At 39.1% G+C, this 19,539-nt stretch overlaps 1 protein-coding gene across 8 annotated transcripts in view; it reads left to right on the top strand.

Moving 5' to 3' along the window:
• Positions 1-19,539, top strand: part of TPK1 (thiamin pyrophosphokinase 1) — a 300,110-nt gene that overhangs the window by 104,613 nt on the left and 175,958 nt on the right. For all 8 annotated transcript variants that reach the window (XM_051768529.1, XM_051768524.1, XM_051768533.1 and 5 more), the window contains one exon: positions 9,747-9,816. In XM_051768529.1, the coding sequence (XP_051624489.1) occupies positions 9,747-9,816 (70 nt within the window). The remainder of the gene's footprint in view (positions 1-9,746; positions 9,817-19,539) is intronic.

Genomic DNA, 19,539 nt, shown 5'->3' with positions numbered 1-19,539 from the left:
ATTTTCTTCTTCTTCTTTCTTTTCTTTTTTTTTTTTTTTTGGTGTGTGCCCTAATCGGTGTTTTTTTACTGTCACCTAGTGATAACAGATGTGTGCTCAGGTCAAAAAGAAAAGATGATTAAATGTTACATTGTTGCCTCAGCTGTCATTTTTCAAACAAAAAGCAAAAAAAAAAGGAGAAAATGAAAAGAATAAACTTCTTCCTGATTCTTCCCCCTAGTGGCATCAAGCCACGTGGCCTTGTCATGAAAAGGTCACTTAGATTTTAGCTGAAATGATGACAGCACATGCTTTGTTTTACATTTGAGCTCTCTCCTCCTGGTTTTCTCTGTGACACAGCACGGGGCTGCTCCGCTTGTGGAGCCTGTTACAGCAATGGGTTTAAGGCAACATAGTGAGTACCAGAGCTCCTGGGTTTGACAGAATGGGAGAAGAATGACGGGAAAGAGAAGAGAAAATCATATCCTAAGTGAGACTTGTAGGAATATTAAATCTAACACCTGACAAAAGATTACTCCAAACCCAGCAGCCTTGAATATGAATCATTGTAATGAACTCTGCATGGAAGTGCTCCTGATGACAGTCCAGAAACTCAGTCTGGTGAAATCACAGTTGCTCTCCTGCCTCTGTCTCTGACAGCATATTACTCCTACTATACTTACTAATACTCAAAGTTTTTTGCTTGCAATCATGTTTTTTGGTACTTAAGAATGTGGTTTTTAAAGGGTTGATCTGTTCTGTTTATTATTTTTTTCCAAAGTGAGCACTGAGATACAAATGGTTTTAGGATTTTCTTTTAAAGTAAGATTTTTTTTTTTTTTTATGACTGTGTAACAGTTTTTGGCTAAAATTCAGTGGTGGGTTTTGTCTGTGGGAAAAATTGTTTAATCTTCCCTAAGTTTCATTTCTGAGTGAAGCTTTTAGAGAGACATCGTTATCTATGTGGCTTTTGCTCAATATTGAATCAATGCACTGAAAAAAGAATAGTGTTTCTAATTCATTCTCACATTGGTTTCTTCCTTGTCTTCTCATATTTAATTGCTTAATGAATTCTGCCTCTGCTTGGCTGAGATCTCTATGACATTTACAGCTCAAGGCAGAGTGATTAAAGAAGCTTTATAGGAAATATATAATTACCTTCTTAGAAGTACAGTTGTTTTCCCTCTGAAATCCATAGTTCAGTCCATATGGAAGCAGACTGCCAGCTCCAGTGTTGGTGATGCATGTACTGCAAGATTACTGGGTGTCTCTGTTCTTTGTGTGATACAGATGGTTTAGTAGTCAGGTATGAGACATCTGTAGCTGCTGTATCTTTCTTGGGTACACAGAAAATTTAAGAATAGCAGCCACTGTTTTCTTTGCAGGATCTGTAAAACTAAAACTTGTTCTAGGCTGGAAGTATGCATGAAAAATTGTGAATTTCCAATGGTAGAAAAAAAAAGTGGAAAAAGAGGAATCTTGGGTGAAATTCCCAAGAATGGGCTCTATCCTAGGAAGTGCTGAGTAGTGTTACAGAAGGCTGACTCCTCTTGCTACTGCTGATTATAGCAGCATGAATATGCACCTGTAGCAGCAGCTTAGAAAGCACCTGTATATCTCTTTAATTTCATTTGAAACTACAGAATATCCTGAGAGTGGGTGACATTCTTCATTGTGCTTATTTAAAGCCCTGTGCACTGCTACAAATTTAAAATCCCAGTGACATGAGCTGCACCTTTTCAGTTTTAGACAAATTAAGGTGTGATAGTGCATCCCACTCCCCCAGTCCTCAGGCCTACTCTGTGATCTCAGAAATTCTTGACAAGATTTAACCAAACCAGCTGAGCCACAAAGCATCCCTTGACCAACTGGGCCATGAGGTATTGCCTGATTGTACCAGGAACTCTTGCATGGTAAAGGTGGGAACAACCAGAAGCATCAGCTGCCCAACTGTTGTGGGTTAAAAAGGGTTTTCCCCTGGAGTTGGAAGGTGGTTAATCCCAGGGGGTGGTGTTCTTGGTGTAGAGCCAATCAGAAACTACAATTAGCCCCTGTGAAATTAACATATTACAACAGACTGGGACAGGAGACAGATTACGTAGTTGGAAGAGAGGCAGCCGTGGCTTGAGACACCACGTGTTAGAGCTGAGGGGCCAGGGAGCCCCGCTGGGGGCCAAGGCCCTCAGCCCTGGCTGGGGCTGTGGAAACCCGGCTCAGCGTTAAAACTGGACCGGGTGCCGTGGCCAAAAGGCTGGGGGGAGTTTTCTCCACTGCGAGTGGGCAGCAGAAGAATGGCAGCAGAGACAGCACTGAATAGAGAGCTGAAAGCCAAGAAGATAACCGGGAAGCAGCAAATATGGCACATGGCCAGGCTGAGACACAGAGGTATCCAACAGAGAGAGAGAGAACCAGGCTCAGTAGAGACTATTTGGGGTGAGACTGAATTACTTCCCCAAAACCCTTGAGACCCCTTTTGGAAGGAGGGAGTGGGCTTCTATTTGAAGGGAGTTCCAAAATGCAGCAGCAGCTAGAGAGAGAGAGGAGCCGAAAGCTCAGAGACGTCCTGGAGCTGGATCAGGACGGTCAGAAGGAATGCAGGGGAAGTGGCCTTCCTTCCCCCCCCGCCACACTGGGGGAAAGGAGCAAAGGAGCACCATTAGAATGCTTGGGGCAGAAAAACTGAACTGAGAGCCCTAAACGTTCTGACTCAGGGGGAATTTGACCCCCTGAGGAAGGGACTTTCATGGGATGCCTTGCACACCATGATATGACCATGGTAAGGTGAGTTTTGTCCCTGCTTTGCAACCCATGAGAGAGAGACCTTTGGTTGGAGCCAAAGGGCAGAAAGGGGTGAGAGAAAAACCCCTTCATTGTAATGAAGAAGGAGAGAGAGATTTTCCAACTACGACAGAGTGAATCGGCTGCTTGGAAGAGAAGAGATTGTGCTGCCCTGAAAGTGATTTTCTTCTTTCCTTCTGAACTTTTATTTGGAGGGAAAGGAGGGATTTGATCTATGTAAATATATTGCTTTACCATAAGAGAGATAGTTAGAATTGTTGTATATAAATGTATTATAGTATTTATTGTGTTAGTAATAAATTTTGATATAATTTCCCCATGCTAATTGATGTGTTATGTCTGAAAACCCCTCTCACATTGAGGCAAAGTGTGGGGGGCTCAGAAACTGGATTTTTAGGGAGTCAAATCATAACACTAACCAAGGTGGGAAACAAAGGATAAGCAATTACATTTTGTAGCTTTGCTAAACCATATACCTGAACCATAACGCAAGTGTAATGATACCATTATTACTGCACTTTGGGAAACAAGCCCTGTAGTCACCTACTTAGGTTGTTGCCAGGATGGAAACCTACTGATGACCAAAGTCAATCATCTTATGACCCTATAAGCACTGGTCCTAAGTGAAGCCCTTTGAGTGGTCCTGGACCACAGTGGGCTGTGCCAGCACCTCACTCTGAGTGGGACACCTCAGAGATGACAAGTCTCAAATTTGCGATATTTGAAGGATTGTCGCTGACAATGAAGCCTAGGCTGATACCCCCACCCCGCCCCATCTCCACACTTCTCGAGGTGCAGCTCTTGCCTGTTGGGAAGCACAAAGGGGTTTGATGTGAGCATTTCACTGAACTCAAGGGGAATTTTTGATAGGTACCTTTACACAAATAGAAATAGGTGTACACATCAGTTTACCTGTGTGCATATTAATTGATTATGGTATGAATTTACGATCTCAAATCTATAGTTAAGTCTTTCTTATAATTGTAGTGAACCCTATTGAATTGCTTTGTAAATGTTAAAATAGTTATTAAGTGCTCTTAAACCCTTTTCCACCCTTATCTTTGCATCTGTATCCTTTGCACCCTTACCCCCTTTCACACTCCCAGATTCTGTGTAAATGATTTTAAATTGCTTCTTATTTGACCGTCCCTCCTTGGATGCTTTAATCTGTGTAGTAAGTAATAGAGTGAACTCTCTAAAGTCGTATTTTCACAAATTCACATTAAACCCTGCCTTCACCAATACCTTTGACCGTGTTTCTTTAGCAGCCAAACCACTCTTTTGCAACATAAGAATAGACCTAACTAAATAGTTAAAAAGCTTCTTTGCAAGACCAGTGTCCAACTGCAAAGCAGAAAACTATTATAGAGTAGTGGGTGATTTGCTATTTTCTGGTCAGAGCTGCAGCTGACCAGAAGAGGGACGTCTGCAGTGCACTGTACTTGATGTATAATAGCAGTTGCATACAGTCCTCATAACACAGGTGGAAACACATGGATGGGAGGGAGTAGTTTGAGATACAGTTAGATCACCTAGCTAGCAATCTGCAGCTATGTAAAGCCATGGGTTTGCTAAATTTATTTTTGCAGTTTCTACAGGACAAAGGAGAAAACAAGAAAACACATAGATACAGATTATGCATTTTGTTGTTGATAACCACTATTTTTTTTAAGTAATGCTGGGACAAAAATGTGTTGGCCCAATGTATCAAGCAGACCAAGCAGTTTTCTGCATACCTCCCATATATATCATGTATGTATTACTACCAGCACTCCAAGTCATTAATTAAGCAGAATTCTCTTATGTGTAGATTATACTGGCAGGTTAATTATGGTTAGCAGGCTACTGAATCAATAAAAGAATAAAGGAAACAGATTGCATACCTAGAAGAAGTTGTGTAAAATTAGAAAAGGAACAGAGGGGATATAGTAAGGCAGTTTAAGGAGAGATGTCATAAATTTGAATTTAGGCAAAAAAACATGGGTTGATTTCAAAATCCATTTTTAAAAAAAGGAAAAAATATTTTCAATGCTAATTGCAAGAAATAATAGAATAGGAATAATAATAGGACTAATAAGATTATGCTTTTCTTCCTCAGGTATTGCTGTAGTGTATAAATGTATTCCCTTTTTATGCCCTCATCTCACTTAGTCTGTTAGAGATGCATCTGTTCTGTGGAGTCTTTCCCTCTACCTGAATTTGCAGGGCTATTGAATATGGTAATACACTTGCTTCTTTTCTGGAAAAAGCATCAGGACTAGTTAGCTTAGAACCAAGACCTTCTTTATTTGTCTTTGATATGTTATTCATATCCTGTCTCACAGGGACAGGAAGTATTTGCCAAAGGGGTAAATATCAATATAATTGTTTCCCTTATTTTTGTTGTGTTATGATAATTTTTGTAACAACTAATAATTAGCCCTAAAATTCGTGCTTCAATTTCAGTCACTAAAGGGAATTAGTTCACTGGTTCATAGCAGAAGAGGCACCATTTAAAATTAAGGCCATTGCTCAGAAAGAGTTTGGTTTCTTCGTCCATGTTGCCTGTGAGAAACTCTTAGATATCACAGGCTGATAATATGCCCTTGATGTAACTTTTCCTTGGCATAGGTGGAGATGAGGGCTATTTACTCTTGCTGTAATTTCAGACACTACTGGACTTAACATATGCTGCTCCCATTAACTTGGGAAGTAGTTACTGTCAGTGGCATTGAGGTCCCCCTTCTGTACAATGAAACAGCTGATTTTTCAGTTATGTCTCCATGCCCTAGTTCACTGAATGACACAGGAATTACATTAGAAAGGAATTTGACAGAGAGAAAAGGGGGTACTTTGGCAGATGGAGCTATTTCTGAGGAGTAGAGCTTAACACAGAATATTCAGATTGGAAAGGTGATACTTTGTGGTAATGCCAAGGAGTGCAGATTCACACACTGAGCCAGGGCTGCAGTGCGCTTGCACCCTTGTCCTCTTAGCATTGTTTCTTCTAATAACAAAAGGATGAAGCAGTACCTTGGGGCTCTCCAGCTGAGCTGTTTGGCTAAGAGCACGGGCCTCCTCTGCTTCTAGTTGTGCTGGTTAAAAAAGCTATCGCTCCAAGTTGCATATCACAGCATCTTTTCTGGAGGTGTTGGTCCTCCTCACCCCTCAGAGCTCAGTGAGCTACTTGAACGACCATTCCCTAGTCTGTCTCAGCTCACACAGGCAGGGTTAACTAAAAGCCTTCAGATAATGTCTTTGGTGACTTAGTTCTTTCTGACATTACATAAGCTAGAGAGTACTTCAATGTGCAGCCCACCTGGCAAATCTGAGGGGTCTCCAATAATGGGATGGCAACCTTTGAACCAGAAGAGAAGGTAAGTGCAAGACCGTCTATGTTCTGACTGACCGCTTAAGTTATTCTTCACTCTACAAGCCCCACCATCCACTTTGGTCACCCTGGAAGATAACTTGGTTTTGACCCATGTGTGGCCATTAGCACTTCATCCCTCTGTGTCACTTTCTAAATTTTCTTTTTCTTTTTTTTTTTTTCCATCTATTTAATTGTAGACATCTTGGAAGAAGGTGTCTCTGTTTTCAGGATGCCAAGCCAAGCAAAACAAAGCCCAGATCCTGTTCAGGTCTTTCAGCTTCTGCTGAAATAATTAATGAGGTTTCATATGAGCTGTTGCAAAGTGCCTAGAGACTGCTAGATTTGCCTACACAGTTGCCGTGGTGCACCTTGACCACATAGTTGTTTGTTAGGCAATTTTGCCTCTAATATAAAAGGCATTGTGTAAAATCAGTTCCTGTTATTTTTTCATAGAGAATCTCCATCCAAACTTTAAGCTTAGAATTGCTATCTCCTTAAACGCTTTCAGATAATAATGATACAAGTTCTTCCAGTTAGTATATATCATTACTTTTTATAAAGCAAAGCTTTGTTCCTAGCTGTAGAAATATTGTGATTTACTGGCCTCTGGCCAATTTGTTAATTACCTGCTAGCTCCTGCCCCTGCACCTGGGACTTTGGTTCATTCCAGTGTAAGTTATTAACTTGCTCATAAATAGTTTCTCAAATAACTTGACAATGCTGCAGAAGTTTAATTTTTGTATTTTTTTTTCTTATAAATAAGAATAAATGTGGGGGGGGGCAGATTTAAAGAGCAGTTATATAAGGCAACTCTTGATTTGAGATATCAAATAGTAGCCGCATATCCATGTGTACTACGTACAAGTGTCACAGACCTGTTACTTAGGTACCTTCATGTTTTTGGGAGAATTTCAGTTATTTTACATGTACTAGACTGATTGAGGACTGGTTTGTTTTATAATGCTTAGTTTGGTTTGGGTTTTTTGGTCATGTTGTTTCAAAATAGTAAGATCAGATGAAGAGATCTTAGGCCAGGCTTCACTTGTGGTAAGTCCATTGAGAGAATTTGCAATAGTTAAAGACAGTCTGGCTGTCTTAAAGTAATTGAGACAGATAAAAGACTCTTTAATCTCTTTTTCTGTATCTCGTCCTGTCTTTTTTCTTTTTTTTTTTTTTTTGTTTCCAGAAGTTGTAAGCCACTTATTTTTTTTAAATGTGGGATAATAAATATAAAACTCACTGTTCTCAGAAGGAAAAGGCTGGGACTGTCCTTGGCCTGGGAAGCATCCTTTAGGAAGCTTATGTACCTGAAGTTAGAAAATAATTTTTCTGCAGCCCTCTTACAGTTTTGGATATAAAAAGTGTCTCAACTGATTAATTGCTTTTGTAGCTCACGGGGAGAGAAAAGATTCTGTAATTGCCTAGATCCTAGGCCTTGCTTAGATGCCTTCTATCTGCTAAATAAGCCGATAGACAGGATAACTAATTCAAGGACAGGTATTACAGACTCTTCTTGCAATGGGCCATTAATATATTCTGTGTGAGCTGAACTCCCTGAGAGAACTTAACAAATATGCCCAGGATAAAGAAAGTACATCAACCCATTTTTAGCTGTAACCTCAAGTGAGAGAAGTTAAAATCATCCCACCAAACACAGCAGGCAAAAATGGTGTTCTTGTGTTGTTTGTATTCATAAGAATGGATAAGGAACCTGCCTGAAGCAGTGAATCACCATGGTAAATGGCTGGCCAGCTACCATAATTTGGAAATGATCTCACCTAATGAAATTTGTCAGGATCAAATCTGCTTGACCTTGTCTCATTAATGCGGGTTTGGATGGAGGCTGGAAGGAGTAGAAGTAGGATAAGGAAACGGAGAGGAGCATGGTCTGTACAAGAAGGCTGAGAGTAGTAGGGCTTGTCATAGTGGGTACCATAATACTATGGGCAAGAGAGAGCAGGGATCCCTAGAGCAGAGCAGTGCTAGAAACAATACAGAGGAGTACAGTGCTCATTCTCCTGCCCTGCACATTGTTTCAGTCTGCAGGAAAAAGCTCAAGTACCTAAAGTTCCCTGTGATGAACTGGTAGATTTTGTGTTGCCCTGTTTCCTTCCTTTTTTTTTTCCCCCCAAAATGCCTCAGCCACGGTCACATGGTACTGCGTGGTGGATATACCCATACAGAACATTCCCCATGGTGGGAGTTCCGCAGTAACATAAGAAAGAGTGACTTGAGAGCAGATACAGAGGTGAACTTGGTTGTCCCAGTTTGTATAGGCTGTCTAAGTTGATGGCTAAGTTGATGGCTAAGCTAGGGGGAGGGCTGGATTGCCCACCTAATGCACACCAAAAGGAAAGATAATGGGTTTGTATCACTTCTGATAGATGGTTCTGACTGAGAAATAAACACCAAAGGAAAGTGGCTTTAGCTGAAAATTGGATTCTCAGCAGCAAGAAGTGCCTGATCTGATTGTTTGTACCTTTTCCCACAAAACTTTGGCAGGCTGTTTTCTTTGTCTCTCCTCTTTTTCCCTTTTCTCTCCTCCAGCCCCTGGCCCTGTGACTTTCAACCCTCTCAGAACTAGCAGACAGTCTGTCTTTGCCTGGAAGGAACGCTCTGCACTACTGTGGAAGCGACAGCTCCTTTTATCTTGTGTGCTGCGGTTATCTGACTTGTGCATCTCAGGGCAAAACTGATAAAGACTGCTAAGACAAGATGGTCATTTTCAATCCTTAATAGCTTATCAGGTTTTTAAAATCTCACGAAAGAGCTGTGTGTTAGTTAAATGATGATTAATGGGGATGCTTATGAATAAAATATACCAATTTATGTTTGATTTTGTAATAATAGCGTTAGACTTGTCTCTTTTCTCTGTCTTAAGTCTATAAACAAAGGGATCACAAGAGAACAGCATGTCTGCGCTTGTTTAAATCAGCTGGAACTAGTGGCACATGCTCTTTGAGGTCCCCAAGTTAGGTGGAAGCACTGAAAATTATTGTGATTTTGTATCAGGATAGTTCAAGATAGTAAAGCCAAGACCTAACCCACCTGCTTTATATCAGATGATTCAAACAGTCTGTGGAACAATGTAGAAACTGTAACAGAGTTACCATTTTTGTGTCATAGGAGGGGAAACAAAGAGAAAATGGGTATTGTCGTGATGAACTCTTGGTTATGTGGGGTTTTTTTTCCCAGTTGTTATGCAGGTTGTTTTAGAGCCACCATTGTGAACCTTCTGCCTGGATGAGGAGGTAGTTAGGTTTCCAGTGCAAGTTCCCACTTCGTGACAAATACATGTCCATAGATGGAGGATGGGCCCTTTCAGGTTTTGAATACTAGCCCCTCATGTAGTCTAAGCTGTCTGGGCAGTAGGTTAGGATAGAAATAAGCTATTTGCAAGTACAGTGGCACAAGCAGATGAACATTGGCACCAGTCTGATAAAAATAGGGGAAGCAGTCATGTATAGGAAGCTAAAAGCCGTATGAGATCTCAAGTTTATTCCCCATGCCACCATGAACATTTGAGTTTATACAGCATTGTCAATAATGAAGTAACTGGTTGTGGGGTTTTTTTTTATAATGCAAATGCATTGATGTTCTCTTTCTTCTCTTACAGCTGCCCTGAGAGCTTGTGCTGATGGAGGTGCCAATCGACTCTACCACATCACGGAAGGGAGCCAGGAACGGTATGTTAGCAATACACCAGAAGTCATTGAAGTCATCTTCTCAAAGAGAGTAAAATACAGAGGAACAGGATCTGTTCAGTTACTGAAGTATCTGCCTGCTCTGTGCATGGTACTTTAATGAACTGTGGCAGATAGTATAATATTTTCTCCACATTATCTTTAATTTTTATTCCCAACTACAATTTTTAAAAACACAGGTAGCCTGAAATACCATTTTCCCTGAAGCCCACTAATCTTTTTTTCCTCTTAAAAGATCTGGTCTCAGTCTGTCCTATTTTATGCATCCATCAGGTTATACCTCTGAAAAAAATTGCTGTGCCCCTAGCAAGGGTTGCCTAGAGGAACATCTTATGCCTGTCATGACGAGCTGAAACAAAGTGTGTCCTCTTCATTTTTCCTGTGAGGCCTTAGAGGAAATCTGCTTACTTTGTGAAGTGAGATGGGTAATAAAATAGGAAGTCTTCTTTTTGAATTATTTCTCAGTTAGCATCAGGGCGTGATAAGTGACCAAAGGAAAGTGCAGAGGTTATCTATAAATGTATATGCTAGGTGAGGAAATATGACTGAAAGAATATGTTCTGGTTTTCTGCAATGGTATTTAAAATTGTAAAATATCCCAGTTTGTGCCCCAGAGTTGTTGAGCTGGGATTGTGATGCAAAATACTGCATTCAAGTGCTTTCTTATTTTTGTAGTGGAACCATGTAATGCTGTGTAAACTTAACAAGGATTCTTTTCGCTTGTCTTTAAGATTTTCAGTTGTTTTGAGCAAGAATTCATAAATAAGTAGTTTCATAAAAGCAAATAAATTGATAGAACTGACTCTTGGGGCAACGGAATGAGACAGGCATTTGGTAGAACTTACAAATTTATGAACAATTTTGTTCATATAGCAAAATCTGACATGGGGTTTGCTTTTCATGTCATGGCAAGTGTATGAGAGACCAGGGGAAGCTTGGTTTCCTCCTCTCCTTCAGAGTAAAGCCCAGAGTTGGAGAGGAAGACTCCAGTCTGAAAGTAAAAATTATCTAAAAATTTCTTTCTTTGTCACCTGTGAAAGGTCTGGCTGAAGTTCTACAGCTGCTAAAAGAGGGACTGGAGTCTGGCAAGCGCTACTGTCATAGAATATTCCTTCTGTAACCTTTGTTTCTCCTTTTCTAGTAGTCGCTCATAGAGCCATGCACAACTCAACAGGTGACTGTTTGAATTCAAGACTGACTTGCAGCAAACATCTCTCTTTGATAATGGTGATGTTCTCCAAAGAACAATATTTTAGAACTTTCACTTTACCTTCTCCTGTAACCCATTCATCTCTTCTGCACACCTTTATGTTTGTATTAAATAAATATAATTCAGGGGGAAATGGATGATTATACCTTGACTGAATAGTTCTTTCAGTCTTACATACTTGACCCTTGGAGTATTCTTTTCCTCTTTGTTCTCATCTTAATTGCTTTGGGTAGGTATATTTTACCTTCAAACTGCTTCTTTTTGAAACAAAAAAAAAAGATCTACCTAATTTGGACATTTTTCTTTAAGGAAATCATTCTGCTAGAAAGAATATCCATTTACTTCTTGGAAGTATTTTCCTTTAAACTCCCTACCCAGTGTCATTAAAGAGCTGTCTGCTCAGACTCTACTGACGTGCTAATCATTTTTTAATGCTGTCTTAACCTTCTGTTTAAAACTTTACTTTATTCGAAGCCCTGGTCCATTTCCAAATCCTAGCAAAATACAGTTTGGTCTTTCTATTGGTCATCTTTTCTTATTGCTCTTATTGGACTCTCTTCATTTAGTTCTAAAAGTGCTGTGGCTGAAGCCAGGCAAGATGCTCTACGGGAGGATTACTCCATGTGAATAATTCTTTAACTTGCTTCTCATTAGGTTGGTCTATGCTGTTGAATGAAAACCAGGAAAGGGTGATTCAAGACCACCCTCCCTGCCTCCATCTGTTTCCTGTTTTTTCCACTGATGTTTTGACTTGCTTCTGTGCTCAAGTGGTTCACCTATTCCCATCAAGCAAAGGAAGTTCTCACCTTCCTCTCTATAGCACTGCACAGGCTGGCTTAACAATGAGACTTTGGGTAATGAGATTAATATACATAAGATGTTTTGTGTCTTCATCTGTGTTTGTGGTGTCATTTTTATGACATTTGGTTGGTTTTCCCATAAATTTCTGTAAAAACTAACTCAACAAATCTGAATTGCAATTATTTTTGTTTAAAAACAAACCAATCCAAGAAAATCGTCGTTTTTATAAGTACCAACAAGGAGAAACCATGTTAAAACAAATGCCTTGTAGAGCAGGAGGGATAGGAAGAGTAACCAAAAGGACAGGATAACTTTCCCTTAGAGAGGCTCATCCTTGGGAGCTGTGAGTGTTGGGGTCAGGAGAAAGGCAAGACTGAAAAAGGAGAGAATCCTGTTGCTTTTCTCTCTCTGACTCTACAGCCCAGGAAGGTTTTTTTCCTTAAACTACAGGGGGTTTTTTGTTAACACCAGTTCCAACTTAGAAATAAGGATTATTGCAAAATTGTTCTTAGTTGCTGAACATTTGCAGCTAATCAGAGTTAAAGGTGAGTTACTAATATTTATGGTTTTTTTACTCTGCCTTATTCTGTCTGCCTTGCCTATCCTATTGTTTATTTTCTTGAAGCACTATGAAACACTGGTATCTGCTTCAGAGTTAGGCTTATCTATACCATGCTGCAGCAACTTCTTTCTCAACACTTCCTGGTTAAATCTTAAGGCATCGATGTACCTGAGCGCACTGGCTTTGGGTACATGAAGATGAAAATGCGTTGAAAACTATCATTGTATTGGCACCTTTAAAAGCAATCATTAATACTTGTGTCTTGGATGCTGTTTTCCAGAGAGATGTCACATCCATCCTCTACTCAGATTTTGCAGTGTTAAGGTCGTCAGGTTGAAGAGGGGGGCAGTGAGCTCTGTAAGAGGAAGGATAATACTGTCATGACAAATACTGTCTTTCTGGGGTTCTGTTTAGTATTTCAGTATTTCAGACTTACTGTATGACACAAGTTGATTTGCCTACAGTCACTGAGAACATCACTTTCACTACCCTTCCTGGTTTTTTTCTGTGAACTCCATAAAACATAAGAGCAGCAGTGAAAATGTAAAATGGTAGCACTTTCTACATATTAAACATATATGAGGTGAACTCAGGTGTTGCATGAAAATACAGCTGCTACTATATAATTCTTCTCTGAGCTGGATGTGAATGGAGGCAGCTTCGAGAACCTCTACACATCTGTTTGAACATTAGGAACAAATTTTGTAAACATTTCCAGTTGATGTAAACATTTCCAGCTTCTAAATTTCAAGTACAGACCTCAAAAAAATCTTTTTACAAGCAATTTATATCTTAGACATCCCTGGCCAGATGCAATTTCACTTGGGCTTGAGATTGCCTGACTTCATCCATCCCCAAGCACAGCTCCGTTCACTCCAGCTGCCCTCTCACATAAAGGGCAACTCTTCTTTCTTACCTTCCCATCCTGTCCTTCCTGAAGAGTCTGCATCTCTTCATTGCAACTCCTAGTCCATTTGTTTCCACAATCCCAACAAGCTGGTAGTTCTGCAACTGCACAAAGATCTAACTCATCATGTTTCCCCCCCATGCTACATGCATTTCCCATGGCTTTATTTTACCTGAAAGTTTGAAAATTAAGCAATAAGTTTAACCTCTGAATAGGAAGATTAAGCTAGTGTAACTTTGTAACTTCCACGAGGAAAAAGTAGTCATACAGTAGCTTACGTGAAAGGTGGAAAAATAACTCAGAGTGGAGTTTGTCTGTATACTTGGATGGCTTCATGAGTGCATTTTAGCAATTAGTCCGGGTTAGTTGTGCATTGGCTACTTCATTTGGCTATTTATATTTTGCACTGGATTTGCCTTATCTGAGAACAAGTGTCTCCATTGTCAAGATAATAAAAAAAAAAAAAAAGCCACACCAAAAATAAAACCAAAAAAATCCAGCCTGGCATCAGCTAGCAAAACCCATCTGTAAAATGAGATCTTCTGTCTTGTTTCCTGAATAACCTTCTACTTATGGAAAAATGGGTCCCTAAGAGGATTATTAGAGTGAGAAATTCATATATACTTCACTGTGTTCCATATTGGATTAGAAATAGGGTACTTATGAAGGTAATTAGCCATTGATGTAGCTTAATGTAGAGTTGAGAGGAATTCTTTGCTTGAACTCTTCAGATTAAACTGGGTATTGTTTTTAAGCTATCTTATATTCAGGCAAAATTTAGGGCACTGATGCAGAAAACATCGAATGAGATTTTCTGAATATAGAGTTGTATTAGAAGAGTACAATGGTCTTTTCTTGTCTTTAAAATCTATTCATTGTATGTGAGGATGTGAGATGATAGTTACACATGTGAAGTTTGTGCTTTATTCGTGTTGATATAAGGATATGTTTCAGTAATGTTTGAAAAAATATTTAGCTTCTGAAATTGTGAGGTCAAAGCTAGCACCCTTGCTACTTAGTGATAAAGGATTCTTTGAATTGAGGGATTACAGTCCAAAAGCCAAGAAAGTTGAAAGCTCAAGCAGTGCTTTATTTGTCAAATGGTTTAAGAAGATCTTTTATATCAGACATCTTTGCCTGACCTGCAAACTATAGCAGCATTTAAGGATCAAAATTAGGATCTTGAGTTTATCCTAATAAATTATGCAGGAGTATTCAGAAAAAACATCCCTATCCACAGCTTCCTGCTTTAGGTAATACCTGACTTGGGACTCATGTTTAGATCTTTAGAAAACAGCCAGGCCCTTATTTTGTTTTCAGTTTACTCAAAGTCATCCAGTGAGTTATGAAATCATCTCAGATTCTCAGTCATCTTTAAGATGCAGGCAAATATTTATTAGGAAGGGCTAAAATGCTGTCATCATTCACGCGATCTAATCAGAATTTCTGATATTTCTTTGTTAAAAGATGAGCCTATCAAAGAGCCAGGTATCATTCCTCATGAGATCAGTATTTAATAAGGAATAGTAGGTGGAAGCAGACTTTATCTCATGAGCACTCCAGGGATCTGCACACTTTGGCATAAATCCACTGATATTTTTTCTCTTTTCTTGAGGTATTCTTTGAATGCCTCAAGACATTCAAAGATGGTGTTAGAACCCTGTTGTTTCAGCCACATCAACAAACATTAAATGCGAGACACTGCTTTTCTGGAATTATTCTAGTCTTGTTAAGAACTAGAGGGGAAGGACCAGGACAAAAGTCTGGGGAGAAGGAGTGATGAGCAAATACAAAACAGATGGACAGTTCAACTTTACAAACCGAGTGTCTTGGCTGCCAGTGAGGTACTTTGGCCATAAACCTGCACTATCCTAGTAAGAGCACAGTAAACCAAGTTTAAATTGCCAACCAGGAAAACAAAGGGTCACGATTTGTCCAGAAAAAAGTTCTAGAAAAAAACAGGGAATAAAGGGGCTGAGGAAAGGAAAATATAGGGACACTTTCAATTAATCCCAAGTCTTTCAATCAGAGAGTTTGTACTACTTCAGCTTCTTCTTCAAATAGCTGTATCTGTGCCCCTAGTGTACTGTAAGCAGAGGAATGTCATTGCCATCTGGGTGATTTCTGACTTTATGACATGGTAAAAATCATTTATGGCTGCCCCAATGCTAGAAGTTAGGACTTTGCAGTGATAAAATATCCCTGCATTGAGTCACATCTGGAGCAAGCAGCTTGGAAAGGACTCCTGAGCTGGCCAAAGAGCACTCAGCACTTTACAGTGGTTTGATTTGCTGTGCCTAAGGAGTACTTCTCCAGATCCAGGAAAAACTGGCTCTGTGTGTAGTGTTAGGGTGAAATGTATGCCTTTGTTTCTTTTGCATCCCTGAATATCAATAGAAGTTTGGGATTAAGCAGTCAATGCTTGCTTTTATGGAGCAATGTTTTTTACAGGTGTTTGGGGCAGGCTGGGCAGTGGGAGTTTTCCTGTGCTTGAAACAAAACAAAACTAGAAAGTTTTTACAAGCCTCAAACCAGGATGCAATAGTACTTGTCTTTTAAAATTTAAAATACAACATTTTTATTGAACATGGCAAGAATGATCTTAGGTTTGAAAGAAGCTCTGTTAAGACTGAGAAGAATGCCAAGAGCAGTGTTCAATCAGGGAGCACAGAAATCCATGTGCTATCAATGCCTTTAAATGAATGTATGTTAATAAATGACATTGAAGTTGACTAATCTGCACTGATGCACTTCAGAGATTTAGGGAGGGATTACTAGTGCTATAGCATCCATTCACTTTTTCATTTTTTGGTTGTCTTTTTTTCGTAGCCTAGAAAATTCCAGGGAAGAGCAGTTATAGTCCCTTCCAGGTGACTTCAAATCACAGAATATTACATAATTAATGGGATTGAACACAAAAAATACCCACAGATAAATTATTCAGATTAGTTTTTGCTGTCTCTAAAATGCTCTTTCAGTAAACTTATTAGTGATTGTTGGAGCATAAACATATTCTGGGTGTTTATTGCTTGGTTTTCTTTCCTATTCTCTTTCTTCAGTAGACTCTGCTCTCTTTTTATGAATATGTGAAAAGCAGAAGTTCTGACTTTTAACAATTTGCATTCAAATGGGCACCATTATTTTGAGAACAGATGATTGTATACTTCAAATCTGTTAAAATTTAGTGTTAGTGAAGCCAGAAGGGGGGACTTTATGCATTGTAGAATATAATGAGAAGTAAAACTTTAGAATATAAATCCATTCATCTTAAACTATTTTTCCTAGTTGTTCTACTAAGATTTGGTTTTAAATGTAACTTTATTCCAAGGGTGTTTCCATTTTACAAATGGACTCATTCAGCTTTTCATTTAAAAATGTTTTGTGCTACTGTTGTTTTCACAGGAAATACTATCAAGAACAAGGAACTGTGTTCTCAGACTATGACCAAGGCTGCTTATTACAGTTGATAAATGAGAATATATAATAAATTCACTGTTTAGGGTCAAGAGATGTTTGTCTCTCGACAAGGACAAACCATAGAGCAAGGTTTTTTTTTCTTTTTGCAGAACCAGTTGCAAAGCCATCTATATGAATGGCTAAGCATCAATTAATCATTGGTTGACTGAAAGTTGGACTAGGTAAGGTTGCCAGGCAGCTCTACAAATTCAATAATTTAAGACACAAGGGTTATCCTTGTTAAAAATTTAGAGCTCTGAGACATCATAGAACAAGTTTTGTTCTGCTAACAGAAATAATTTGCTCAAGTATGTAGATAATGTGTACGGTGGTACCTCCAAAGCTGCTCTTGGATATGTTTATATTCATAGAAACTCAGATCTTCTCCTTCAACTCATAGTTCATACAAAAATCAGACTCCTGGGCATGCACACTCCTCTGCAACCACCATACTACCTGCCTTAATTTTTGAGCTTTATTTTTGCAAAATTGGAGAGAAAAACTCTTGTAAAGTCTTAGTTGTATTAAAAAAAAAGAGAGAGAGAAATAATTTGCTGTCTCTGTCTTGCATGCAGACTTTTTTAAAGAGAATTTTAGTCAATATATCTGAAAACCATAGTGAATGTCAGTTGCAGAGAAATGTAGAGAATTCTGATTTTTAGAGCAAGGGAAGAAAGATCTGTTTTGGATAACAAGTGAAAACATATCAGGCATTAATATTAAAAGACAGTCAAAAGGCAGTTGGAAATGATACAAGCTGTATGGGAATATCTTGCCTATTGATGCCAAATAATTGAGCAGAATGATGTCTGATCATATGGCAGGTAGATTGGACCCAAGATTACAGAGCGTCTTAAAATAAATGGAAATGCATAAACATCCACTGGGGTTGTCTCATGATAATGCTTTATCTGAGTGGGATATTCCATACACGCAAGTCTAGAGTCTATTTGCAAACTGGTTTTGGTGTCTCTGCAGAACCCTGGATCAGTATCAGCACATCATTTAGCTCTGGCTCATTAACTCAACTATGAAATAGGGAGTGTTTTGGCTGAAACATGCACTAAAGCAGTAAGATAATTTCTGATACCAGAGTGCATATGTTCTGTATGCTGTGGGCAATGCCTTTACTTGCAAATAATTTCCATTTTGCTTATCTTTTTGTAAGCATTTGTGTACGTATCAGCACCTCAAGAACAGATTAGCACTGCAAGGATACGACTAGAAGAGTGAACTTCAGAGAGATGAGAGAAGAGAGCAGTAGATAAAGGGCTAGATGACAGCTTTGGAATACCACCAAAATACCTGTATGTTGTGAGATAATCTGATCATGAACACATTCAGAATAAACATAATCTGTCCTGCAGTAGTTCTTTTGGCTCAAATAGGGGCATATGCACGTAATGCATAAAGAAAGTACTGAAATGCACTGAGGAAGAGAAGCATTCAAGTAAGAAGCTCACAGCTTTTATTGGCTGTGGAGCAGAGTCCTTGTTTATTCCTCTGAGTAAACTGACTACAAATTAAGAAGAGTCAAACAAATAATACTTGAGAGTGAATACAGCTGAACATGATTGAAATTTATGTTTCATTCGAGAGAGAGAAAAAACAAACCAAAACTGACCAGTGACTGTCTCTGTCACTATCTCTGTCACTCTCTCTGGGCATACAACATGGAGATCCTGCCAGGAATTGGGTTGTGATTTTCTTCAGGATTTTGAAATGCACATGGCGAATGAGGGGAACTGAGATTCCATGGAAGCTTGCCAGAGCTTTTAGCACAAGCTAAAAGCTATGTTTTGTTTTCGTTTTCTTCTTAGTGTTACTTAGGGATTTTTTCTTTATTGTCGCAACGTGGAAATGTGTGGGGCCTGTGTTTGCTGAATAGGGACCCAGATCACCTTTTGTACAAATTCAGGATCTTCTGTTGACTTAATTGGGATGATATTAAACTCTAGATGTCTAAGCAATTACATCCTCCCTGTGCATTGCCCTGAATTCTTTCACTGTGTTTGCAAACAGAGAAACTGCCACGACTGGATCTCATGTTTTCAGCAACCTGATGTTGCTTGAACAGCCTGTGAAATGGATGGAGCAAGAACAAGATTCTTACTTCTGCTTTGTCAGTAACCAGGTCTTCCAGAGACTGGGACATAATGCATTTTTATGCCTTGTGCTTTCAAAAAAATCCTCAAACCAACAAAAAAACATTTTAGCTGTGTAAATATTGTTTGGGCATCTGTTACTCTGATTTGAGCATTGGCAATAGTTGGAAATTACTACTGCTTATTGTATTTGGAATAACTTTGCAGTGCCTACACAGTGATCAAAATATTTAGAATAGTAGCAGTAACACTAGGCATGAAATTCATCTTGTAGCAATAAATTATTTTTGGTCTACTAGCTCTTGAGGGATATCCCACCTACACAAACTGCTTGACTCTTAAATTCTCTGGCTTTCCCTGGTGGTTAAGAAACTCCAGCTGGAACAAGTTTCTTTCTTTTGAAATTAAGCTGAGTGGGCAATTGAAGGTACTCACATCACATGACTGAATGTGTAGATAAGATGTTTTGCATCAGACAGAGTACATGTGTTTGCAGTTTGCTCTTTATTTTCTTCGGTGTGTTTTTGAGTGCTATGATCTCCATGTAAAAGTGCTATGATCTCCATATAAAAAAAAGAATAGAAGCAGTAAATAATCATGTAACTGTTCCCTTTCATTTATTCATTATAAGCGTTGTGCATAAGTAAGAGTAATTGTCTAGGTG

Source organism: Manacus candei, unplaced genomic scaffold, assembly GCF_025592945.1.
Source record: "Manacus candei isolate 608988 ecotype Guabito, Panama unplaced genomic scaffold, ASM2559294v1 h1tg000095l, whole genome shotgun sequence".
NCBI classification, from domain to species: Eukaryota; Metazoa; Chordata; class Aves; order Passeriformes; family Pipridae; genus Manacus; species Manacus candei.
Note: the sequence above shows the minus strand (reverse complement) of the source record. Positions and strands in the feature narration are given on the sequence as shown.